Source organism: Oryx dammah, unplaced genomic scaffold (genome assembly GCF_014754425.2).
Source record: "Oryx dammah isolate SB20612 unplaced genomic scaffold, SCBI_Odam_1.1 HiC_scaffold_2, whole genome shotgun sequence".
NCBI lineage: Eukaryota > Metazoa > Chordata > Mammalia > Artiodactyla > Bovidae > Oryx > Oryx dammah.
This window is the reverse complement of record NW_024070186.1, coordinates 122,532,942-122,560,754: the sequence shown is the minus strand read 5'-3', so window position 1 is coordinate 122,560,754 and position 27,813 is coordinate 122,532,942. Positions and strand designations below refer to the sequence as shown.

The following is a 27,813-nucleotide window of genomic DNA, read 5'->3' as shown; positions in this document are numbered from 1 at the left end:
TAGCACTTCACATCAGGTGGCCAAAGTGTTGGAGCTTCAGCATCAGTTCTTCCAAAATCTGAGTGCTCCAGGTACGAATTGAGTTGGTTTCTTTTTTAATCATGTTAGTTAGAACAGACACTATTTCTCTGTCCTATGTGAGCATCATGTACCATTTCCTCTAATTTTTTCTGATAGTTCTTGTCCTAGCTTCAAATGCTTTCCTCACACAGATACACTGGTCAATAATTACTTTGCCAAATACTGTGAGGAACACAGAAGACGTCTGGAGTCATCTCTTCATGTAGCTCTTTCCTTTTTGATATTCTGTCCTGTAAATTCTTAGAGGCTTCCCAAGGAATGACAAGCCACTCTGGTAGTCTTGTGTGGAAAATCCCATGGACAGAGGAGCCTGGTAAGCCACAACCCATGGGGTCACAAAAAGTCAGACATGACTGAGTGAGTGAGCACACAACCCTGTAACCTTTAGCCCTCTGGGCTTCTTAGACACCCAACTCTATCAGTATAACTCAGGGAGGCTGCCAGGTTATACATGGTTTTCCCTCCACACTTCATTGCCTAGAAAATCCCTCAAGGCATTAAGCAGAGACAAATTTTAAGGTTCATTTCATTTGTTTTCCATCTTCCTGGGGTAACAGTCCATTATTATGATGTTCAATATCTTGGAAACTTGTTTTTTCCAGGTAAGAAGTAAATCCAGCCTTGTTACTCTGCTAGGCTGAAAGGAAATGTTATTTTACCTGTGTTTTTGAAATGTAGAGAATAATACTTTTATTTAAATGGTGTTTTAATTTTGTTTGATTGCTTGTTTTAAGATTATACAGTATAATAACTTTAAGAGGATGAACATGATTAAGTGTAAAATGTATTCATACTCACATTAGCAAAATATTTTAGATTAATAATTCTGATAGTTTTAATGTCAGAAGTTATTTTAAATAAAATAACAACAGAAATTCAGTGTTGGTATATGTTGTTCTGGGAATGGAAAGAGAAGTTCCAGCATGTATATAATGATATCTTTGACTGGATTTCACTTATTGTTAAGAAGGAAAATTATATCAATAACAAAAACTGTTTTATTGCTTATTAATGCTTTTTGTCACTATTTTTAACTTGTGTTAAAGAAAGTGCAACTCTCACTCATCAATGAAATATCAGCCAACAAGCAATGTTGAGATACTATAATAACATAAATATTCAGATCTACTAACTTTTTAGCTCACATCTGCTAATGGAGAGACTGTTCACAATCTCCTCAGGTTCTTCTCAAAAGATACTTTATGATTTCTTCATGTGCTAAGAAAGATGCCTCTCCCATTCAAGAGCTTTAGATTTTTCATGAAACGCAGTTTCTTATGATTTCTGTGCCATATAAGGAAAGATGGTCTCATTACCATCAGCTTTAGCAAATGATCTTCTTGGGACCCAGGAAGATATTTTATGAAATTTATGAATCAAATCTTTCTAAAAATGATTATTTAATTTTTTGATCAGACAGCATACAAAAGCACACACATCATTTTGCTGGCCAAGGCCAACACAGTCAAAGCTATGATTTTTCTTTTCTTTTTTTTTTTTTTAAGAGTGTTTCCATCCCCTTTATTTTTTTTTAAATTTATTTATTTATTTTTAATTTTTACTTTACAATTCTGTATTGGTTTTGGCATAGATTGACATGAATCCACCACAGGTGTACATGCGTTCCCAAACATGAACCCCCCTCCCACCCCCCTCCCCACAACATCTCTCTGGGTCATCCCCGCGCGTCAGCCCCAAGCGTGTCATATCCTGCATCAGACATAGACTGGCATTTCGATTCTTACATGATATTATACATGTTTCAATGCCATTCTCCCAAATCATCACACCCTCTCCCTCTCCCTCTGAGTCCAAAAGTTTCCAATAGGCATGCATAGATGTGATAGTTGGACCATAAAGAAGGCTGAGCACTGAAGAATCAATGCTTTCAAACTGTGGTGCTGGAGAAGCTCTTGAGAGTCCCTTGGACAGCAAGGAAATCAAACCAGTCAATCCTAAAGAAAATCAACCCTGTTTATTCATTGGAAGGACTGATGCTGAAGTTGAAGTTCCAATACTTTGGCCACCTGATGCAAAGAGCTATCTCATTGGAAAAGATTCTGATGCTGGGAAAGATTGAGGGCAGGGGGACAAGTGGGCAACAATGGATGAGATGGTTGGATGGCATCATTGACTCAATGAACATCAGTCTGAGCAAATTCCAGGGGATATGAAGGAGAGAGAAGCCTGGCATGCTGCAGTCCATGGGTTCACAATGAGTTGGACACAACTAAGTGACCAAACAACAACAAAGAATAATGGACATCCTCGAGTGTGAGTCAAATGGGCCTTAAGAAGCATTAATACCAGCGCTAGTGAAGGGGACATAATTCCAGCTGAGCTATTTAAAATCATGTCAATGTATGGTAAAACCAATACAGCATTGTAAAGTAAAATAAAAAAAAATAAAAATAAAAAATAAATACATAAAATCCTAAAAGATGATACAGTTAAAGTGCTGCACTCAATATGTCAGCAAATTTGGAAAAATTAGAAGTGGCCACAAGACTGGAAAAGGTCAGTTTTCATTTCAATCCCAAAGAATACTCAAACTTCCATATAGTTGAGCTCATTTCACAAGCTAGTAAGGCAATGGTCAAAATCCTTCAACCTAGGTTTCAACAGTATGTGAACTGAGAACTTCCAGATAGATGTATAAGGTAGATTTAGAAAAGGCAGAGGAACCAGATATTTAATTGCTGACATTCAATGGATCATGGAGAAAGCAAGGAAGTTCCAGAAAAATATCTACTTCTGCTTCACTGACTAGGCTAATGCCTTTGACTGTGTGGATCACAACCAACCGAAAAATTCTCAAAGAGACAGTAATACCAGACCACCTTATCTTTCTCCTGAGAAACCTGTATGCAGGTCAAGAAGCAACAGAACTGCACATTGAACAACTGAAAGGGGTACAGCAAGGTTGTACATTGCCATTCTGCTTATTTAATTTATATGCAGAGTTCATTATGTGAAATGCCAGACTGGATGAATCACAAGTACAAACCAAGATTGCTGACAGAAACACCAACAAACTCATATATGCAGATGATATCACTCTAATGGAAGAAAGTGAAGAGGAACTAAAGAGCCTCTTGATGAGGGTGAAGAGGAGAATGAAAAGTTGGCTTGAAACTCAACATACAAAAAACTAAGATTATGGTGTGCAGTCACATCTCTTCATGGCAAATAGAAGGGGAAAAGGTGAAAGCAGTGAAATATTTTATTTTCTTGAGCTCCAAAATCACTGCAGTTGGTAACTGCAGCCATGAAATTAAAAGACCCTTGCTCCTTGAAAGAAAAACTATGACAAATCTCAACAGCATATTAAAAAGCAGAGACATTACTTTGCTGACAAAGGCTCATATAGTCAAAGCTATGGTTTTTCTAGTAGTCATTTATGGATGTGAGAGTTGGACCAAAAAGAAGGCTGAGGGCCAAAGAATTGATGCTTTTGAATTGGAGCTTCAGCTCCAATACTTTGGCCACCTGATGTGAAGAGCCAATACATTGGAAAAGACTCTGATGCTGGGAAAGATTGAAGTCAAAAAGAGAAGTGGGGAGGGACAGAGCATGAGATGATTGGATAACATCACTGACTCAATGGACATGAATTGAGCAAACTCTGGGAGATAGTGGAGGACAGAGGAGTCTAGTGTCTTAGTGACTGAACAATAACAGTAGAATAAAGGAAGAGTAAATGAAAAATAGTACTTTATTTAAGAATACATGGATTGTATTGAACCTTATGAATGTTCCAATGTGTAGCTAGAATTTAAAAATAACATGTTCCTCAGAAAACAAGATAACCCCTGAAAAATAATCAATGGTAGTAGACAGTAGAGAGAAACTTGTATTCAGAAGGGTGATGTCACATTACAGATGTTTTACTGATGCAAATGACTCATTTTCAAAATAGGTTGATAAGGAGTATGTTTATTTTTTTTATATTTTCTAAATTGCTACAAGATCTCATAAACTGAATTTTTGATAGCTAGAAAATTACATAAGTGTTTCAAAGGAGTCACACTTGCCTGCTACTTATAGAATTTACTTCATTGGATAGATTTTTAAAAATTTTCTTATAGAGTTTACTTTAGTTCATGGGCTTTTAAACATTTTTCTGCCATCTTTTTATCATCTTTTGGGCCTGCATTAAAACACTATTTTAATAGAAAATAAAAGAAATCTTTCAATCTTCAATAGAAGGAAGGACTTTATAATCTATGCAATTATAGTGCCTACCTTAAGGCATCAGGCTTAGAATTGGGTAATCATTTTTATGACATTTTTCAGTCAGATGGTATTATATTTTTGAGTCAGCCTAAGGATATAGTGCACAAAATATAAAATCTTTTCTTAGAAGAGGTTGCAAGTGATAGTTGACTTTTCATGTCTAAACTTTTGTTTAATGGCACTGAGATTCACTCAACCTACTCTCAAGTGAATGAGGTTATTATAAGGTTTTTCTGGCCACTGTCAATTGAAAGGAACACAGGGGAACCTATTTATTACCGTAAAGGTTATTCCCTGGATATATAAATAGTTCACTGATGGACTGGCTTCATAGTGACTTAGTTTCTTTGGTCTGTAAGAACACCCTGCTCTCTCCTTCTTCCTCTATTTTGTTCACATTTTCTGTACATCATTAATCATATTCTCTCATTAGATCAGCTAAATCAAGGCTTCCCTGAAATTAGCTGTGGTATATATGTGTGCCTGTGTTTGTATACCTGTGGGCTCAAGTATGTGTTTTTACTTCAATTTCTTTGAACTCTTCAAGGTTTTAAATCACATTGAAATATATGAGAGAGATTCTGAAACAGGCTAGTTAACTACATTGGTTCTGTTTGGGAGTAAAGTTTCATATTTATGCACCTGGGAGTCAGGTACTGGAAGTCAGGTATCTCTTCAGGTTTAATTACATCTAACTGGTGGTCAGATATGTCTTCAGGTTTAATCACTCCTAATTTAATTAGGCTATGCTGCTGCTTCAGTTGTGTCCGACTCTGTGTGACCCCATAGATGGCAGCCCACCAGGCTCCTCTATCCCTGGGATTCTCTAGGCAAGAACACTGAAGTGGGTTGCCATTTCCCTCTCCAATGCATGAAAGTGAAAAGTCAAAGTGAAGTCGTTCACTCATGCCTGACTCTTAGCGACCCCATGGACTGCACCCTACCAGGCTCCTCTGTCCATGGGATTTTCCAGGCAAGAGTACTGGAGTGGGGTGCCATTGCCTTAGGCTATAGAGTATGGCAATTTCTAGGTAAGGAATATCTACAAAAGAAATTACATTGGAGAGGGATTTACTATTAAGAAGCAAAAATCTGATTATGGCAAGCATTATGAAGTCAAATTCACCAAGTACAGACACTATAGAGGGTTACAGATTTATTTTCACATGTTGATATAACTTTTAGATTTAATTACTATAATTCTGTTAAATACAAAATATTAAGGAGTCTTTAATAAAAAAAATTGTGCTCTGGGATTAAAAAAAAAACTTTCTATTTCTCTGTACCCTACCTTCTTCTGAGGTTTTATTTGTGAACACTTGATAGGGTATAAACTAAACCTAAAGTGCCCAAGATAAGTTCCACAAGTATGCTGAGTATATTAATACCTCAAAGCTCATGAACAAGGCAGGTAAGTCAGAAAGAGGGAAACTATGCTAAAACTGGCAAACTCTGGTTTTCAGCTCATTACATTAGTGGTACAGAAATAATAAGTAATATTCATATTGCTACTGGATATTCAAAGAATGTGCTAATAAAATTAAGATTTTCTTGAGAACCAGCTAATCTGTCTCCTGGGCGGTCACAATTAAGAACTAATTTCCTAAGTAGCCATTTTTTCTAAAATAGTCTGTCTACCATACTTTTTTCAAAAGCTGTATCTGATAGGGTGAAGATCAGGGAGTGTATCTGATTATCATGAATCTTTAAACTGTTATTCTCTTTGGTATTTTGAACACACTAAAAGTTCTTTAAAATATTTAAATACCATGGCTACATATCTATCTCTCTCAATAGACTGGGATTTCTTTCTTTAGGTTTTCACATGCAAAATCTACCATGTCGTCTAACACATGATATGAGCACAAGGCTTTTTTATGGAGAATAAGTGAGTCATTTAGGTTAAACTGCTCTCAGTCTTCACCTTAATAACTTTAGAGGAGGTGACTCTCTTCTCTCCTGAATGCTTTCCTGGACTGAGCAAATCAGTTCTTGGTATTCTTGTAAGGTGAACACCACTAAATAGAGAATTAAATAAATATAAATATAGAATTAAATATCAAAATGAGCAATCACTTGGGGGAAAGTGATCTAAGACTATATACCTCAATAATCTTCAAGGTATTGGAAATCCCACTCTGGGGATTTCCCTGGAGAGTCAGTGGTAAGGATTTTAGCTACCAGTGCAGGGGGTACAGATTCGACACCTGGTAGGGAGCTAAGATCCCACATGTCTCACAGCCAGAAAAGCAAAAAGAAATAAAAAATAAAACAAATCAGAAGCAATATTGTGACAGATTCAATAAAGACTTTTAAAAAAGTTATGTATCAAAAAAACTTCAAAAATGAAAATTAAATAAAAATTTAAAGAGAAGATAACTCTCCTTCCTGATAATTCTTCTAAACTGAGCAGTATTCTTCTTAGTGATGTTCTAAAGTAATCTTAATAGAAATTTTCTATTCAAATATTTAAATTTTCTGAGCCATCAAGCAATGATTGAACTACATCCAATGTTTTTGAGGGAAAGAGACTCATACCTCATGTTACAGAAGGATTTGCATAAATACAAAAAACACTGATAACGTAAAAGGTAATATGAATGAATTGACACATGAATATGATACAACCTCTAAATTATTGCATAAAAATAAGATGAAGCCTAAAGTGGAATCAATAAGCAATCTTGTTATAAAGCTTTTCACATTTTCACATTTGCCAGTGGCGAATCACAAGGTTTTATTAGTACACTTTAGATGATACAAAAAAAGAGACATGATGAGTTAAGTACTATGTTCACAAACCATTTGTACAAGAGATCTGACATTTCATGGTTCCAAGAGTCAAGATAATTTCTCTCTAAGTTCATATGTTTTAGACAAAAGTCTATGTATTGAAATAATTTGACAATAAGTTCAGTAGGTAAAGAATCTACCTGCAGTGCAGGAATCCACCTCCAATTCAGGAGACCTGCATTTGATTTCTGGGTCTAGAAATCCCCTGGAGAAGGAAATGGCAACCCACTCCAGTAGTCTTGCCTGGAAAATCCCATGGACATAGGATCCTGGAAGGCTACAATCCATGGGATCTCAAGAGTCAGCCATGACTTAGGGACTAAACCACCACCAAGTTATATACAATAAATATCATAGAGTGGTCCTTATAGCACCTCTGCACATATACCTGTGGGGTAACATTTAAGAGGAATTTGATAAAGACTGTAACATTTGGCTCATCTGAATAAAGTTAAAGCAATTTTAGAATATTTAGATCAATTAATTATGCCCCCTTCATCAGTCCTCTGTAAATATTATTTTGCTCATCTGAGCTTTTGAAATCTATTAACAAGAACTGAGCTTCAGTAAAATTCCTTGTCAAGTGAACAAACAGTTTGCATTGCTAGTGAATGACAGAGCCACAGCTTTACAAACCAGGATTATGAGTGGCACCGTCTTATAAAAGTAGACTATTGCACAAAGGATTTGTAAAAGTCTGCTGCATTCTAGTCGGAGTTGTATGAAGGAATGTGTATGTGTGTGTGTGAGTGTGTGTGTGTGTGTGTGTGAGTGTGTGTGTGTGTTAGTCACTCAGTCGTGTCCGACTCTCTGTGACCCCGTGGACTGCAGCCCTCCAGGCTCCTCTGTCCATGGAATTCTCCAGGCAAGAATACTGGAGTGGGTTGCCATTTCCTTCTCCAGTGTGAATTTTAGTAGTAGTAGTTTAGTCGCTAAGTTGTGTCTGACTCTTGCAACCCCACAAACTGTAGCCTGCCATGTTCCTCTGTCCATGGAATTCTCCAGGCAAGAATATTGGAGTGGGTTGCCATTGCCTTCTCTAGTATGAAGGAATACTCATACGCATTACTGAAATTTGCTTTAAGATTTTGAAGGTGTTCTCCTCCTCCAGTGAACAAATGAAAGTGGTTGCCAGACTTTAAAGTTTTACTATATAAGACATGGCCTCAGTATTTTTGGTCTGGAGAAAGTTTGAAGCAGATATAAAACCAAATGCTTACCTTGAATAGTAAAAAAATAAATAAAAGATGGTTCGAAAAAAAAAATCCTGTTGTACATTTAAGCCATAAGAAAAGAAAAAGTACCAACGATCCCTTCAAGACAAATTAGTTCTAAAATATGCATCTATGTTACTGACTGAGTTAACTAGGCATAGTTACTTTATGTCATTTTTTTTAAGTGATGGGAGAGTTGATTGCCTTCTAAAAATGATGCATTCACTTTTATAAATTTGGATCTATACAGCTTCTTTTAAACAAGAATTATATAATATACCCGTTTATCCAATATGGTCACTCCAAGTTTTTGGCAGTAAAAACAAGTTACTTATTTTATGCTCACATTGTCTCTCCTGTATGGCAAGAAGACCTTCTTTCAGCTTACTAACAATGGTGTCATTTAAAGCACCATTAATAACAGTGTATGGATTCAGAATAAGTTTATTGAAATCTCTTGTTGAAACTGTTATTTGATTCTTCAAAAAACACCTACAAACACAGACTCTGAAAATAATAGCAGAGTTCATATTCTACATAGGCATAGAAATTTGGGGTATACACTAAGATCTTGCAACTTTGCTCATGACCAAAAAATTTAAAGCCCAAATAGTTGAGAAGAAGTCACAAAATACACTACAAAATTCCAAAAGCTTTATCCCAGTTATGAGAAGGTATGATCCTTCTAGTATTGGCAACAAGACAGAACTGTATTTAAATCCCAACCTTGTTCCAAGTGTGGCTTATTGGCTTTGCAATCATTTGAAAGGAAACTGGTCCTCTTCAGGTGCAGGTCTGAAAGAAAAGGGCTAGCCTAGGATTCAGGACAAGATTTCCTTTTATAAAAATGGGATTATATATGTTCTGGATCTGTTTAAAGGAAATCAAAGTCACTAAAGAGCAGAAAGGAAATACATCACAAAAGTTCAGATCACAATGCTCAGGGTGATTGGAACCATTGTGGAGGAAAAGTAACATCCAAAGAAACTTCACCATATTCCTTCTAAAAGTCTAGTACAGAGGTGGCCAGAAGCTCCAGATACAGAGGCAGGTAACCTAATATTAGGGGTTCTCAGGTTGTGCTGGTGGTAAAGAACCTACCTGTCCATGCAGGAGACATGGGTTCGATCTCTGGATCAAGAAGATCTCCTGGAGGACAGCATGGCAACCCACTCGGATATTCTTGCCCGGAGAATCTCAGGGACAGAAGAACCTGGCAGGTCAAGGTCCATAGGGTCACAAAGAGTCAGACACAACTGAAGTGACTTAGCATGCATGCAACCTAATATTATAAATCTAGGGAAAAAAATGGATCTAGAGATATCTCCTGAGATCTGACTTTTTAAAGAGATTTGAACGTAAAAGTGTCCAGATAACCTTTTGTTTCATTCCCTAGATAACTTGACTCAGGTTTTTTATTTATTTAATTTTTAAATTTGTATTTAAATATAGCTGATTTACAAGGTTGTGTTAGTTTCAAGTTTCAAATATTCAGGGTTGGTTTCCTTTAGGATTGACAGGTTTGATTCCCTTATAGTCCAAAGGACTCTTAAGAGTCTTCTCCAGCACCACAATTCAAAAGCATCAATTCTTTGGTACTCAGCTTTCTTTATGATCCAGCTCTCTGATACAGATACATACTATAAATATTGATAGAAAATCTTTACTTTAGACTTCACCATGGAAGTTTCAGGAAAATAACTTTCATTGAGAAGCATACTTGAGGAATTTTCAGGCAGATATTTAAAAACAGTTCTTTATAGAAGATTTCTAAAGCATGCAGTGTAAACACAGTAGTATAGTAAGATAATTTGCAACTGTTAAGTTCTTGTGCTCAACAATGACACACAGTGAGGCCAAACAAACTGAAATGTCAGAGTTTGGAGCAGAGAAATTTTTATTGCATGGTCATGCAAGGAAATGAGGTGACTCATGTTCTAAAAAGGCTCAAGCTCCCCCCCAGGATTCAGCAAATGTTAGTCCTTATGTACTCGTGAACTGTGATGTTGGAAAAGACTCTTGAGAGTCCCTTGAACTGCAAGGAGATCTAACCAGTCAATCTCAAAAGAAAATCAATCATGAATATTCATTGCAAGGACTGAGGCTGAAGCTGAAGCTCCAATAATTTGGCCATCTGATGTGAAGGGCTGACTCATTAGAAAAGACCCTGATTCCAGGAAATTTTGAAGGCAGGAGGAGAAGGGGATGACTGAGGATGAGACGGTTGGGTGGCATCACTAACTTGATGAACATGAGTTTGAGCAAGCTCTGGGAGTTGGTGATGGGCAGGGAAGCCTGGTGTGCTGCAGTCCATGGTTGCAGAGTCGGACATGACTGAGCCACTGAACTGAACTGACTGATGTGCTCTGGGTCATCAGATAGTTAATGTCTTCCATTTGGTTGAGGCAGGTAGGAGTTTACATCTGCAAAAGAATTCAGAAAATTTGCATCAAATACTGTTATCTAGGTACTTCAGAAGGAGAAGGCAATGGCAACCCACTCCAGTACTCTTGGCTGGAAAATCCCATGGATGAAGGAGCCTGGTGGGCTATAGTCCATGGGGTCACTGGGAGTCAGACACGATTGAGGACTTCACTTTCACTTTTCACTTTCATGTATTAGAGAAGGAAATGGCAACCCACTCCAGTGTTCTTGCCTGGAGAATCCCAGGGAAAGGGCAGCCTGGTGGGCTGCTGTCTATGGGGTCGCACAGAGTCGGACATGACTGAAGTGACTTAGCAGCAGCAGCAGGTACTTCAGAAAGGAGCTAAAGCAGAGGATATAGAGGAAGACTTGCTGCCCCACCTCCCCAGGCCCCATGGGATCTTACTGAGTTACACAATCACCACCAACCAAAAGCAATCACATTTCTGATTACTTGAGAGCAAGTGCTTACATGTCCATAATCTCCTTTGGAAAAAGATAGAAGGGTGACTTCCAGGATATAATGAAAAGTAATCCTACAAATTCCTGTGTTTAATGTTTGCCCTTTGCTTCACTGGCCATTGAACCAACACATTATATAATACATGACATGACTATTTTCAAAAATGTAAATAAAAAGGAGAAATATATGTTGAAATAGTGAAGGAATGTTAAGCTTACAAAGAGTGGCAATAAAAAGAGAAAGAGGGAGAAAAGTGAGTAAAGTTAGTTCCAGTATTCACTCACCTTCGGTCATATCACCTACGGTGATGATGCATACATTATACCCTTGCTCTTGAAAATAATTCTTTAGGCCAACAACAGACTTTTAGGCTCTACCTCACCGCTATTGAATCAGAATCTGCATTTTAACAAGATTCAAATATAATTCAGATGCACATTCCATTTTTTGAGAAACACTGTTTTAGATCACAAAGCGATGAGGTAATGTTGTAACTTGCCAAAGAAGAAAAAAAATAGAAACTCTCTAAAACAATACAGAACATGAAACAAGAATATATATGGAATCAACAGATTAACTATGCCATATAAAGAAATTTCTAAGAATTCTGTAACTATGTAATACATCATTTACTTTATAAAGCTAGAAAGCAAAATGAAAATAAATTTTAAGTGCTATTTCCTATTTGGTGAGGAGGATGTCAGCAGAAATATGGGCAAAAATATTACAACTGGCTTTTCTCAGTACTTTTTCCTGTTTATCTTATGCCTTCTAGTAACCCTATAAGATGTCTCATAAGCTAATATTAAAAGCAACAAATTATACTTTTATTTATTCTGCTTGAATGATGCTCATTAATATTTTATGTTATATACAATTGCTATCAGATTTTATGTATCCAATTAATATTACATAAAAATGATATTTCTGTGAAGAAAATAGTTGAAGGAAGCAGATGTGTGGGTTCTTAAAATGCAGCTGTTATTAAAATTAAAGAATATAAGTAATATTTTGGAATAATTTCTTACATATTGTGTAACATAATTATAAAAGTATTTTGTCAAGAGATCTAAATTTTCTTAAATTTCTACTGCTTGGAGCTTTCAACAAGAAAACATTGGCATAGATTTATAGGCAAGGATACAAAATATAAAAATGAGGCAACAATTTGTATAAATTTGTGAGACATTGAAAAGTAAGAGAGCCTCATTTTTTAATATACCAAAGAACTATAAATACATCTGTATTAGCTTGACATATTTTGACTAAAAGAAGATCATTTCATCTTTCACTCTAATATTTTTTAACTGAAGTTGAATCTAATTTTCAAATGCAAAAATCTCAGAAATGACTTTGGTTAACAAAAACGAGATATTTCATAGTAGACATGTTGATGGAACGCCTTATACCCTATATGATTAATTTATAGTTAAAAAATAGATTTGAGATACTATGCTCTTTCCTCCCTTTCTAAATGTTAGAAATCCTTGCTCTGAAAAACTGCCGAAATCTCATAAAACGTTTTGTGGTAAAAATCTTAACTTAGATATTTCTGAACAAAATCATAAACAGATATTTTCCAAACAAGACATGGGATGTTTATCTAGGCTTATCCTTTATTATGGCTTCCCTGTGGCTCAGACAGTTAAGAACCCACCTGCAGTGCGGGAGACCTAGGTCCCATCCCTGCGCTGGGAAGATCCCCTGGAGGAGGGAATGGCAACCCATTCCATTACTCTTACCTGGAGAATCCCCATGGGCAGAGGAGCCTGGCGGGCTACAGTCCATGGGGCTGCAAAGAGTCGGACATGAATGAGCAATTAAGTGCATCCTTTATTAATTTTACTTTATTTTTAAAATCAATAAGATAAAGACATTCTTCTCTGGAAATAAGTAAAACTCAATGGACCATGCAAATATCTTCCTGTCAAATACATAAAATTCAATATCCTTTTCAAGTCAAGTCTTTGCATAGAGCACAACAATAGAAAAGCTGAATTTATGTTAATTTGTTATCATTGATATATATTTAAATAGCTTTAAAATATTTAATACATGCTAGAATCAAATATTTTATGCAAAAGAACTCTTTTCCTAAACATATCATTGTTCATTTGAATTGAAACACTAAGAAATTGGAACAGCTTTCTCCTTCAACTATATTTCAGATCTTGTTAAAATGATATTTTAACCTTAGACTATCATTTTGATTTCTAATCCATTAAAATTACCCTCTTCTTATCAGCTACTTTAGATTTGAGGAATTTCAAATTAAATGAAAATATTATTAAATCTCTTTTCCATAGAGAACAAATAATCCCTAAGTGCACCATTTAATGTTGAATCTGAATCAGTGCACAATAAGTTTAAATACTGCTATGTAAATTCACATCTTGAAGGAAGTGTTCTCATTCAGGCTGAAACAAATTCTTCAGCTAAGTGAAAAGCATTTATCTCAACAGAAATTTCATTGCAAATATATATATAGAAAGATAGATATTTCAATATTTAAAATGTTCACATGACTGTCCTCCTTCTCTACCAAAGATGACAACTTTCTCATTTTAGGTATTTTTTAGCAATTAGGTTGACCTCACATTGTTCATGTTAAAAATCATAGCTCAAATGAATTGTACTTCCTTTTAGGAATACCCAGGTGGCTCTTCTCACTGTGCTTGTGGTTCAGAAAATCAAGATTATCTTTTAGTAATATCTAAATCTAAAGAAAAGAGGCTAATATTGTAAAATGGCCTGATTTTTCTAATGGAGTATTAAAAAGGGGGCTATGACTTGCCCTTTTATTTCTGTATTTAACTTTTAAAATATATATCTGAAGTAGTTTTATTTCTGTTTACTTGAAATGGGTTAAATGTCAAACTAACAAATATTTGCTTTTTATAATGGGATAAAGATAAGGAGAAAGCACTTCCAGTGGTATCTTGAGTAAATGAGATCTGTTACATTTCAAAAAGAATTTCACAGAATTTTAAATTTTATATTTTATTTTCAGATGTAAAATATTTAAAGGAAGAGGATGCCAATCGCAAGACATTCACGGTCAGCAGCACACTGGATTTCCGAGTGGACAGAAGTGATGATGGCGTGGCGGTCATCTGCAGAGTAGACCATGAATCTCTCAATGCTACCCCTCAGGTGGCCATGCAGGTGCTAGAAATACACTGTAAGTAAATGCTATTCTATAACTCTCTACCGTGGTGGCAAATCTCCGCATCTACATTTAAAATTATTTTAAAATTACCCGGAAATTACAGCAAGTGTGCAGCAAAATCTGTAGCCAAATGAAATAAAACTAACCTCCATAATATTCAGTTCAGTTCAGTTCAGTCACTCAGTTGTGTCCGACTCTTTGCGACCTCATGAATCTCAGCATGCCAGGCCTCCTTGTCCATCACCAACTCCCAGAGTTCGCTCAGACTCGCGTCCATCCAGTCAGTGATGCCATCCGGCCATCGCATCCTCTGTCGTCCCCTTCTCCTCCTGCCCCCAATCCCTCCCAGCATCAGAGTCTTTTCCAATGAGTCAACTCTTCACATGAGGTGGCCAAAGTACTGGAGTTCAGTTTTAGCATCATTCCTTCCAAAGAAATCCCAGGGTTGATCTCCTGCAGAATGGACTGGTTGGATCTCCTTGCAGTCCAAGGGACTCTCAAGAGTCTTCTCCAACACCACAGTTCAAAAGCATCAATTCTTCAGCACTCAGCCTTCTTCACAGTCCAACTCTCACATTCATACATGACTACTGGGAAAAACCATAGCCTTGACTAGGCGGACCTTAGTCGGCAAAGTAATGTCACTGCTTTTGAATATACTATCTAGGTTGGTCATAACTTTTCTTCCAAGGAGTAAGCGTCTTTTGATTTCATGGTTGCAATCACCATCTGCAGTGATTTTGGAGCCCCCCAAAATAAAGTCTGACACTGTTTCCCCACCTATTTCCCATGAAGTGATGGGACCAGATGCCATGATCTTCATTTTCTGAATGTTGAGCTTTAAGCCAACTTTTTCACTCTCCTCTTTTACTTTCATCAAGAGGCTTTTTAGTTCCTCTTCACTTTCTGCCATAAGGATGGTGTCATCTGCATATCTGATGTTATTGATATTTCTCCCAGCAATCTTGATTCCAGTTTGTGTTTCTTCCAGTCCAGTGTTTCTCATGATATTAATCACATCCAAAGGAAAGGAGTCCTTGTACATTCTTGACAAAATAGAAAAACAAAGGAGATATCAAAAGGTTAACACTCCTAATTATCTTCCAAATTTTGGCCAGGAAGATAAGAAATTTTGACAATCAATGAGAGGTGGAAATCTGAGAAAGCCTTGATAAGCTTTCTAAATGTAACGTTATTATATGCAAATATGGCTTCACATCTGTTTTTTTAAAATTAGACATCTTTTTCTATTTTTAAAAATATACTAAGTCTTTGTTAACACAGGGACATATCTATTATTTTTTTAATAAACATAATTATTGTTCACAAGTGATAAGAACATAAATTGGATGACTCTGGTCAGCCTGGGCAATACTAAAATGCTTTGCTGGCCTCATCTTAACTTGTATTATTTTATATTAGGGCATCAGCATAACAGCCTGATGAACAGTTACTTCTCTCTTTATTCAGTTTATGAATAAGATCACTGAAGATTATAGTGATTGAATCACTTGGCCAAGTTTACACAACTAGCAAATGTTCAACTTATGATCATGACACTTTGGTAGTTAGCAATATCCTTGGGATATAGCAAGTGATCTATAAATATTTATTAAAATGAAGAGGAATGAACTGAAATATATAACAAAGTTGAAAAGTATAGCACAAATAATTATGTTTCTGAATCCTACTACTTGATTTTTTCCCAATATTAGAGTTTTTTTTATGGAGTTTGTTATCTGTGGTAAATTACAGTTTGAGTTTAGGATTTATGTGTGTGTGTGGTATGAAATTACATTAAATCTTAAATGTTGTCTAGGTACTAGTCTTCTATGTCTCATATTTTGTTTTTATTTATTTAATAAGAATACATCAAGTACCTACTATGAAACAGGTGTTCTTTTGGGTACTGGGGTTACAGAGGTGATCAAAAAAGTACAACTTTAACAAAACAAGTTGAGATTGTCTCCAAGTATCAGAATCACCACTATCACTGCTGCTGCTGCTAAGTCATTTCAGTCATGTCCAACTCTGTGCGACCCCATAGACGGCAGCCCACCAGGCTCCCCCGTCCCTGGGATTCTTCAGGCAAGATCACTGGAGTGGGTTGCCATTTCCTTCTCCAATGCAGGAAAGTGAAAAGTGAAAGTGAAGTTGCTCAGTCCTGTCCGACTCTTAGCAACACCATGGACCGCAGCCCACCAGGCTCCTCTGTCCATTGGATTTTCCAGGCAAGAATACTGGAGTGGGGTGCCATTGCCTTCTCTGCACCACTATCACAAACAGCAATGAATTCCTGTTCCCTTATAGCATCTGTTCTAGGTGGAAGTGACAGAAAAGCAAAATAAATACAACATATAGAATGATAAGTATTAAGTGTGAGGGAAAAGTGGTGAGTGCAAATAGAATAGAAGTCAAGGATAGCAAATGTGTGTTTGTATTAGTATGTAACATATATATAATATATAATATATTTATATATAAATATATAATTTGTCACATATAATATCACATCAAATTCTATCATTATATACTATATCATAATATTATATAGTATTAATACATCATTTAAATATAATATTAGAAATATTTATATGAATATATTATATGATATATATAATTTCTTTATATATAATATATACATAAATATATTTAAATATTTTAACTGAATTAGTATGTTTAAATTTTAATTAAATACATATACATAAAATTAACAGAGAAAGGCGAGTAAAAATGTCCTGATATAGGAACATGTGTGCTGTTTTTATGTTTCTAGAAATAGCAAGGATATCAGTGAGACCAGATTAGAGAGTAAAGTAGAGAGTATCATGAGAAAAGATCAGAGAAGTATCAGGAAGACGAGATGTTTTTTAATTTGTAACAGAGAAAATATCAATCAGATCATTATTTTTAATTATTGCTCATATTACTTTATTCTTAGTTTCAGTTCAGTTCAGTTCAGTTCAGTCGCTCAGTCTTGTCCGACTCTTTGCGACCCCATGAATGCAGCACGCCAGGCCTCCCTGACCATCACCAACTCCCTGAGTTTACCCAAACTTATGTCCAATGAGTCAGTGATGCCATCCAGCCATCTCATCCTCATATTCCCCTTCTCCTCCTGGCCCCAATCCCTCCCAGCATCAGGGTCTCTTCCAATGAGTCAACTCTTTGCATGTGGTAGCCAAAGTATTGGAGTTTCAGCTTCAGCATCAGTCCTTCCAATGAACACCCAGGACTGATCTCCTTCAGAATGGACTGGTTGGATCTCCTTGCAGTCCAAGGGACTCTCAAGAGTCTTCTCCAACACCACAGTTCAAAAGCATCAATTCTTCGGTGCTCAGCTTTCTTCACAGTCCAATTCTCACATCCATACATGACCACTGTGAAAACCATAGCCTTGATTAGAGGGACCTTTGTTGGCAAAGTAATGTCTCTGCTTTTGAATATGCTACCTAGGTTGGTCATAACTTTTCTTCCAAGGAATAAGCATCTTTTAAATTCATGGCTGCAATCACCATCTGCAGTGATTTTGGAGCCCCCCAAAATAAAGTCTGACACTGTTTCCCCATCTATTTGCCATGAAGTGATGGGACCAGATGCCATGATCTTCATTTTCTGAATGTTGAGCTTAATAGTTATTAACTTATTAAAAATTTAAGACTACTTTCAAAAATATTAGTTTCATTAATTTTCTTCCTGTTCTCATTAAAGTGGATTTGAAGAAAAGCATATTTTAGACCCCAAATTGAGGTTATTTCCAAATTTCAAATTTATTTTCAATGAGACCTTGTGACAATTACTGAAAGTGCTTGAGGTTTGATTATAAATTAGAAAATATCTGTTAGGACCAAGCTAGACAACTGAAGTTTATTGCATTCAGTAAGCCTTAGATAAATATCAATTGTCTTTTTTCTTAGTTCGTTCAGGCTGCTGTTAAAAAAAAAATGTTATTTTCTAGGTGGTTTATAAGAAATAGAAATTTATTTCCCATAATCCTGAGGCCCAAAAATTGAAGATCAAGGAGCAGGCACATTCAGTGTCTGGTGAGGACCCTGACCTTGTCTCATAGTCGACCATCTTCTATTAGGCACATGGCAGAAGAATCTCTGGGATCACTTTTGTAAGGATGCTAATCCCAATCATGAGTATCCAAAGTCCTTACCTTCTAATAACATCACATTGGTTATTAGGTTTCCACATGTAAACTTTCAGTTCATTTCAGTTCAGTTGCTCAGTCGTGCCTAACACTTTGCAACTCCATGGACTGCAGCACACCAGACTTCCTTGTCCATCACCAACTACTGGGGCTTACTCAAACTCATGTCCATCGAGTAGGTGATGCCATCCAATCATCTCACCCTCTATTGATCCCTTCTCCTCCCACCTTCAATCTTTTCCAGCATCAAGGTCTTTTCAAATGAGTCAGTTCTTCCTAATAGGTGGCCAAAGTATTGGAGTTTCAGCTTCAGCATCAGTCCTTCCAATGAATGTTCGGGACTGATTTCCTTTAGGATGGACTGGTTGGATCTCCTTGCAGTCCAAGGGACTCTCAAGAGTCTTTTCCAACACCATAGTTCAAAAGCATCAATTATTTGGCACTCAGCTTTCTTTATAGTCCAACTCTGACATCTATACATGACTACTGGAAAAACCATAGCTTTGACGAGATGAAACATTCTCTGTAAAGTAGTCTCTGCTTTTTAATATGCTGGCTGTCTAGGTTGGTCATAGCTTTTCTTCCAAGGAGCAAGGGTCTTTTAATTTCATGGCTGCAATCACCATCTGCAGGGATTTTGGAACCACAAAAGTTAAATTCTCTCATTTAGTTTCCATTATTTCCCCATCTATTTGCCATGGTGATGGGACTGGATGCCATGATCTTAGTTTTCTGAATGTTTAGTTTTAAGCCAACATTTTCACTCTCCTCTTCCACTTTCATCAAGAGGCTCTTTAGTTCTTCGCTTTCTGCCATAAGCATGCTGTCATCTTCATATCTAGGGTTATTGATATTTCTCCCAGCAGTCTTCATTCCAGCTTGTGCTTCATCCAGCCTGGCATTTCTCATGATGTACTCTGCATATAAGTTAAATAAGCAAGATGACAGTATACAGCTTTGATGTACTCCTTTCCTGATTTGGAACCAGTCTCTTGTGCTGTGGCCAGTTCTAACTGTTGCTTCTTGACCTGCATACAGATTTCTCAGGAGACAGGTCAGGTGGTCTGGTATTCACATCTCTTTAGGAATTTTCCATAGTTTGTTGTGATCCACACAGTCAAAGGCTTTGACACAGTTGGTAAAGCAGAAATAGATATTTTTTCTAGAATTCTTGTGATTTTTTTATGATCCAATGGATGTTGGCAATTTAATCTCTGGTTCCTCTGCCTTTTCTAAACCCAGCTTGAACATCTGGAATTTTATGGTTCACGTACTATTGAAGCCTGGCTTGGAGAATTTTGAGCATTTTTGTTAGTGTGTGAGATGAGTGCAATTGTGCAGCTGTTTGAACACTCTCTGGCATTGCCTTTCTTTAGGATTGGAATAAAAACTGACCTTTTCCAGTCCTATGGTCACTGCTAAGTTTTCCAGATTTGCTGCCATATTGAGTGCAACACTTGCACAGCATCATCTTTTAGGATTTAAAATAGGTCAACTGGAATTCCATCACCTCCATTCAGTTCAGTTCAGTTCAGTTCAGTTTCTCAGTCTTGTCCGACTCTTTGAGACCCCATGAATTGCAGCACGCCAGGCCTCCCTGTCCATCACCAACTCCTGAAGTTCACTCAAACTCATGTCCATTGAGTCAGTGATGGCATCCAGCCATCTCATCCTCGTCCTCCCCTTCTCCTCCTACCCCCAATCCCTCCCAACATCAGAGTCTTTTCCAATGAGTCAACTCTTCGCATGAGGTGGCCAGTGTATTGGAGTTTCAGCTTTAGCATCATTCCTTCCAAAGAACACCCAGGACTGATCTCCTTTAGAATGGACTGGTTGGATCTCCTTGCAGTCCAAGGGACTCTCAAGAGTCTTCTCCAGCACCACAGTTCAAAAGCATCAATTCTTCAGCACTCAGCCTTCTTCACAGTCCAACTCTCACATCCATACATGACCACAGGAAAAACCATAGCCTTGACTAGATGGACCTTTGTTGGCAATTTAATGTGTCTGCTTTTGAACGTGCTATCTAGGTTGGTTATAACTTTCCTTCCAAGGAATAAGCATCTTTTAGTTTCCTGGCTGCAGTCACCATCTGCAGTGATTTAGGAGCCCATGAAAATAAAGTCTGACATTGTTTGCACTGTTTCCCCATCTATTTCCCATGAAGTGATGGGACCAGATGCCATGATCTTTGTTTTCTGAATGTTGAGTTTAAGCCAACTTTTTCACTTTCCTCTTTCACTTTCACCAAGAGGCTTTTTAGTTCCTCTTCACTTTCTTCCATAAGGGTGGTGTCATCTGCATATCTGAGGTTATTGATATTTCCCCCGGCAATCTTGATTCCAGCCTGTGCTTCTTCCAGTCCAGCGTTTCTCATGATGTACTCTGCATATAAGTTAAATAAGGGTGACAATATACAGCCTTGGTGTACTCCTTTTCCTATTTGGAACCAGTCTGTTTTTCCATGTCCAGTTCTAACTGTTGCTTCCTGACCTGCACATAGGTTTCTCAAGAGGCAGGTCAGGTGGTCTGGTATAACTTTGTTTATCGTGATGCTTCCTAAGGCCCACTTCATACTCCAGGATGTCTGGCTCTAGGTGAGTGATTACACCATTGTGGTTATCTGGTTCATGAAAATCTTTTTGTATATTTCTTCTCTGTATTCCTTCAACCTCTTCTTAATATCTTCTGCTTCTGTTCAGTCCATACCATTTCTGTCCTTTATTGTTCCCAGCTTTGCATGAAATGTTCCATTGGTGTTTTAATTTTCTTGAAGAGATCTCTACCTAGTCTTTCCCTTTCTGTTGTTTCCCTCTATTTCTTTACATTGATCACTGAGGAAGGCTTTCTTATCTCTCCTTGCTAGTCTTTGGAACTCTGCATTCAAATGGGCATATCTTTCTTTTTCTCCTTTGCTTTTAACTTCTTTTCTCGGCTATTTATAAGACCTCGTCAGACAACCATTTTGCCTTTTTGTGTTTCTTTTTCTTGGGGATAGTCTTGATCACTGCTTCCTGTACATGTCACGAATCTCCATCCATAGTTCTTCAGGTGTTCTGTCTATCAAATCTCATCCCTTGAGTCCATTTGTCACTTCCACAGTATAATCATAGGGATTTTATTTAGGCCCTATCTGAATCATCTAGTGGTGTTCCCTACTTTCTTCTATTTAAGTCTGAATTTTGCAATAAAGCGTTCATGATCTGAGCCACAGTCAGCTCCCAGTCTTATTTTTGCTGACTGTATGGAACTGTGGGGAAACATTAGCATTCATTCTCTAGCTCCTTCATTTTTCTGTGTCTTCTTACTTAATCAATATATCATTCAAAATATGAAATGTTATGTATTCAGTATATCAAGAATACCCTAATCATCAGTATTTTAATTTTAACTTTATTTTTACCTTTATACAAAGCCAAATAAAACTGTTTAAAAATATTTGTGATTATTAGGCTAGCTGCAATTTTCAACACATAGTAAAAGAAAATTAATAAAAATTGTCTTAAAGAATGTTAAAGATCACCAGCCAGAGATCACCAGAAACCTACCAACAGTCTAGCAAAATCATACAGAAGACGATTTCAATCCTTGGTTGTACATAAGAAAGAGCTAGGAGAGATTTGTTAGAGAATTTAGGTTTGTTCTAAATGTTCTGAGGATTTCCCTGGTGGCTTAGATGGTAAAGAATCTGCCTGCAATGCAAGAGACCTAGGTTTGATCCCGGAGTTAGTAAGATAACTTCGAGAAGGAAATGGCAATCCACTCCAGTATTCTTGCCTGGAGAATCCCATGGACGGAGACGCCTGGTCGGCTACAGTCCACAGGGTCACAAAGAGTCGGATACAATTGAGCAACAAACACTTTCAGTATTCTGAAGAGGGTTCTGAATTAGATTCTGGCAGAATTGGGGACAATTCAGTAATGTGTATGCTGATAATTTTTACCTACAAAGCACAAATATTAAAGCAGAACTAGACCTGCTATTATAAAGACATGGGGTTAATCATGCTAATTTCTATAATTGCTAAACATATTAGTCTCTGTGCTCTTTTAGAGCTGGTCATAGAATAAACTTGCCTCTTTTTCCACCCCCAAGCATAAAGTGACTTTATCTGATTATTGTTTAGATTCTAGAGAATTGTTTATGACTGTTGAGATTATTCCAGGTGAGCTGTAAGATGCCAGTTGTTAGCTTCCAAAGTCCTTTTCACTTTCTTGGGGGTCCAAAATGGAACTATTACATAAAAATGCCCAGAAAGTATATACTTTATATACTATATAAATGTTTATCATATTTCAGTGTGCATTATTAAGCAAACTTCATCTTCACAGAGGAACACAATTGAATTGCCTAATTTTTATTAAGTTTTACATGACAAATATTATACTTGATGTCCAATTAAAAATAAAAACTCATCTGTCATGGTTTAATATGTAAATGGTTAGAAGGCAGAGACCAGATCTATTTAAATTATTTTTTCTAGCATCTCACATACTATCATTCAAGTATGTGAAGTTAATTAAAGCTATCTGATGATAATACCGAATGTTCCTCTAGGGATGCAGACCATTCCTCAGGGATGAATGAAGAATGAAAAGTGAAGAGGGACATTTAATACCAATTTGCATCAAAATTAAAGCAAACTGATCAAATTGGGTGTAGTCTTCCTAAACACCTATGAGTAGTGATTAAAGGATCTCAGTAAATACTTCCAGAAACAACAGATTATGACTCTACATAAGTCCACATGTGCAGTATGCATTATGTGGAAATTCTGTATATTCCTGCACTTGGGAAGTTATGACTACACCTGAAATAAAAATTTTGTGTTAATGTGGAAATGCAAGTTTGATGAGAAATAAGACATAAGCATTAAACACATAGTGTTAAGGAGCATAACGAGAACACATTGGACGAGGAATTATGTTCCTAGAGCTAAATGTTTTAATTCTGTAACACTATGACATACAGTTTAGTAAGACTCAGCTTATAAAATATGTCACAGCAGCATTCATCGCTTTATAAAATATTAATCTTAAATTTTAATATCATAGATGGAAAAAAATTTCTTTAAACTTGAAATTTAAGAAAATATAGACTTTTCACTGTGTACCACAAGTGCTTTCAAATTTCAAATAATAGGTAATAGCATGTGTTGCACCTGAGCAGTAGAAAAAGTCACTTTTTTTTAAATGGAATTTCCAATTCATCTTACTATTTTATACAAATCCCTTTAAAACAATAATATTTTATTTTTCTGATTCAATTGTTAGATGAATAGATTGTATGAGTCATATTTTGTTTAATTCTCAGTAAGAATATGTTATCTCCACTAACAGAAAGAATTATGTAAAAGCACGGAAAATAAGAAAATAACTAAATATTCAATTTCTGTGTGTGATATTGACACAATTTTGTAAAAATCAACTGTTATTGAAAATGAAAACACAAGAGACAGATTAGTAGAATATTTCAGAATAATGAGTGTTTTGATAAAACATTTTAGTACTGTGCCACTGAACTGCCGATTGGATAAATAAGAGCCCAGGTTTTAAGTGTTATGTGTATGTGTGTTGTAAGGTATAAATATGCATAATCATTGAGCCATGAAATCTTATGCTATCAATAATATTTGTTTAGTATTTTTATTGTGTGACATTGCCATGATTTGCCTATACAAGAAGTAACTATTCACACATACACAGACATCAACCTATAAAACGGTACCTAGTTTAAGTTATAGAAGACCCCCTGCTTGTGAGCCTAAACAAATTCAGTGTGAGAATTTGTGAGAAACCTAGTAAGAAAAAAACAGAGAGGAAGGGAGGGGGGAAGGGATGGAGAGAGTGACTTAGGAAGATTCAGTGTTGAAACTGTGTTTAAATGAGATCAATTAGGTTAATGACTAAAAATAAGAAACCCATTATGTACTTTTAATAGCCAAAAAGCTCCTGGATTCATTTCCATAATAATATAAGGAGTTAAATGGTCAAATTACAGTCCTGATCTTTACCTTCTTGAGGTTCTTATTTCCATTCTAGTTAACATGCAAATAAATAATACAATTAATCCTTTTTCTTTTTAACATGTTATATTAAAATTTTGTATTTCTAAAGAGTTTCCTTTCTTATTTTGGTCTTTTAGAGAGAATTGCTTTGTTCCTAGAGGAACTGAAGTCTTGACTGTATATATCTACTATTTTCCGGGACTATCTCTTGTACTTGATCAGTTCTACTTTGATTCTACTTGTCTCAATAAAATAGAATAAAAAATAAAATTCTGTTTATAGTAGGAGAGATTGAATACAAATGAGCTTGGAAGCTTTGATTATTTTTTGTTTGTAACTTTATTTCTGAGGAGAGCATGGCAATCTACTCTGGTATTCTTGTATGGAAAAGACCATTGACAGAGAACCTGGTGGGCTACAGTCCATGGGGTTGTAAAGAGTCAGGCATGACTGAAAGTTTATTAGACATAAAGGTGAATGTTACAAGTTGCATTTTAAAGTAGCATCTCTCACTCATCTGGCATCTTAATCTATAAAATGTTGGTTTTCTAATTATCTTATCTACCACAAATTTTCTATGGTACAGAAGCACAGATATAAATGGAGAACTGTCAAAGGTGAAATGAAAATTATCTTTAGATTAAATTTTCCACATAAAATAAAGTTGTTTTGATTAACAAAATGCCAATTTATGCATGAAGGTGCTTTGGAAGTGTGTTTAATGGAGGCCAAAGTATTTCACAAAGCTCATAAAACATATACATGCTAGAATCATAAAATGATCTATGTGTGTGTATGTCTGGCACTTAGAAAAAAATACACTTGATTGTATTATTAAAATTGGTCTAATGTACAACCTTTATTTTTCAACTTTTTCAGGGAAAATGCATTCATTTAGTATATCACCCATAGTAATGTATTATCGGCGCATGCTGGTCATGAGTTAATTTTCTATATCTGTAATGGGAATGTTTTATTTAGTCCCTGCAATACCAAAATGTTAAAAGTAATTGGATCACCAAATATTTTAAGTGATCTAGGTGCAGGAATTCAAAGTGTTACTGTAAAATTTATATTGTTAATAGAATTAACATTTCTTGTGTTATTAAAGCCCAGTGAAGAAGAATGTATATATTTGTGAGTAGGGATTCCATAATTTAAAAACATAACAAATTCATAGGTCAAAATAATATAGTCTCAAGTGGTCTTTCTTGGATCAAGCTTATCATAAAATAGGTATGTAAAAAACATTTTATAAGTTTTAACATTATTTTAAGCATAGAAATTAATTTCATAAAAATATGTCAAAAAGGGTCCCCAAATGATATGATCCAGGTATAGTATAGATGTTGGTGTATGTTTTGAAGACAACTTTAAGTCATTTTAATATAGAATAAATATTGGATAATAAAATGAGACAGAAATGATTTTGGAAAGTAAAAACTAATATTGAGAAAATAAATACAAATCATTAATACCTTGTATTTTAAACTTTCAATTTAATAACTAATTCCATTTTATAAATCTCTTTTCCTTTACCTTTTTCTTTTTTTATTGAATTATGGCTGATTTGGGTTTCCCTGGTGGCTCAGATGATAAAGAATCCACCTGAGCTGTGGGTTTGATCCTTGTGTTGGGAAGATTCCCCGGAGAAGGGCATGGCGACCCACTCCAGTATTCTTGCCTGGAGAATCCCCATGGACAGAGGATCCAGCAGGCTACACAGTCCACGGGGTTGCAAAGAGTTGGACACGACTGAGAGACTAAGCATAGCATGATTGATTCATCATATTGAGTTCATTTCTATTGTACAGCAAAATAATTCAGTTATACATATATATTTTCTTTTTCATGTTTTTATTAGGGTTTATATAGAATATTGAATATAGTTCTCTATGCTGTACAGTAGGTTCTTATAGTTTATTCATTCTCTATATGATAGCTTGCATCTGGTAATTCCAAACTCCCTATTCATGCCTTCCCTAGCCCCCATTCCCTTGGCAACCACAGATCTGTTCTCTATGTCTGTAAATCTGTTTCTGTTTTGCAGATAAGTTCATTTGTGTTGTATTTTAGATCCCACACATAAGTGTTATCAACTGGGAGATTAGGATTGACATATATACACTATTCTGTGTAAAATAGATTATCTAGTGGGAAGCTGCTGTACAGCACAGGGAGCTCAACTCAGTGCTCTGTGATGACCTAGATAGACGGGATGGGAGAGTGGGAGTGGGGTCCCCTAGAGAGGGGATTCATGTATACACAGAGCTGACTCACTTCATCTTACCGCAGAAACACAACACTGCAAAGCAATTATTCATGGACAAAATAGATATGTCTATTTTTAAAAGATAAAGTGGCTTATTTTTTAAGAGACTGCCTATTCAAGGTCCCAATACTTTCAGATTATGCTAGCCCTATTTTCTGAATGAACTATAATACACACAGAGATATTTTTTAGAGAAAAACATATGGTTAGAAAACTAGTATAATCTATTGATATATTCAGCTTTATTGTATTCGCTGTTAATATATCAGCAGAGATGGTTTTTACTATCTGGGTTCATAGACTTTTTTTTTTCTTTCTTTTACATCAATAGTCTTTATTCTTTAAAGCAGATTTTGTTTAACAGAAAGATGGATTGACAAGCAAAGTTTTCATACACACTGGTATCCCATCTCCTCACAGTTTCTCCTATTATTAATCTTTTGCATTATTATAGTACATTTTTTACAGCTGATGAACTAATATTAATAGATGATTATTGTTAACTAAAATTTATAATTTACTTTATTGTTCATTCTTTATGTTGTATAGTTCTTGACCAATGTATAATGCCATGTAGCCATATTTATAATATCATAGAAAATAATTTCACTGTCCTTAAACCCCTGTGCTTTACTTCTTGATTTCTCTTTTGCTCTCCCAGATTCCCTGATAATCACTGATATTTTAATTGACAGTGGTTTTGCTTTTTTCTAGGATTTAACTTAGTTGGAATTATATAGGATATAACCTTTTCAGACTGTCCTCTTTCATTTAGCAATATGCATTTAAGATTCCAATATATCTTCCTGTGACTTGATAGCACATTTCTTCTTACTGCTGAATAATATTTCACTGTCTGTATGTACCTGCTGCTGTGAAGTCACTTCAGTCGTATCCGACTCTGTGCGACCCCATGGACGGCAGCCCACCAGGCTCCCCCATCCTTGGGCCTCTCCAGGCAAGAACACTGGAGTGGGTTGCCATTTCCTTCTCCAAT

At 36.0% G+C, this 27,813-nt stretch overlaps 1 protein-coding gene across 1 annotated transcript in view; it reads left to right on the top strand.

The window, feature by feature from the left end:
• The window catches only part of CADM2 (cell adhesion molecule 2), a 294,605-nt gene that overhangs the window by 106,533 nt on the left and 160,259 nt on the right, over positions 1-27,813 (top strand). The window contains exon 5 of the mRNA XM_040265860.1: positions 14,222-14,392. Within this exon, the coding sequence (XP_040121794.1) occupies positions 14,222-14,392 (171 nt within the window). The remainder of the gene's footprint in view (positions 1-14,221; positions 14,393-27,813) is intronic.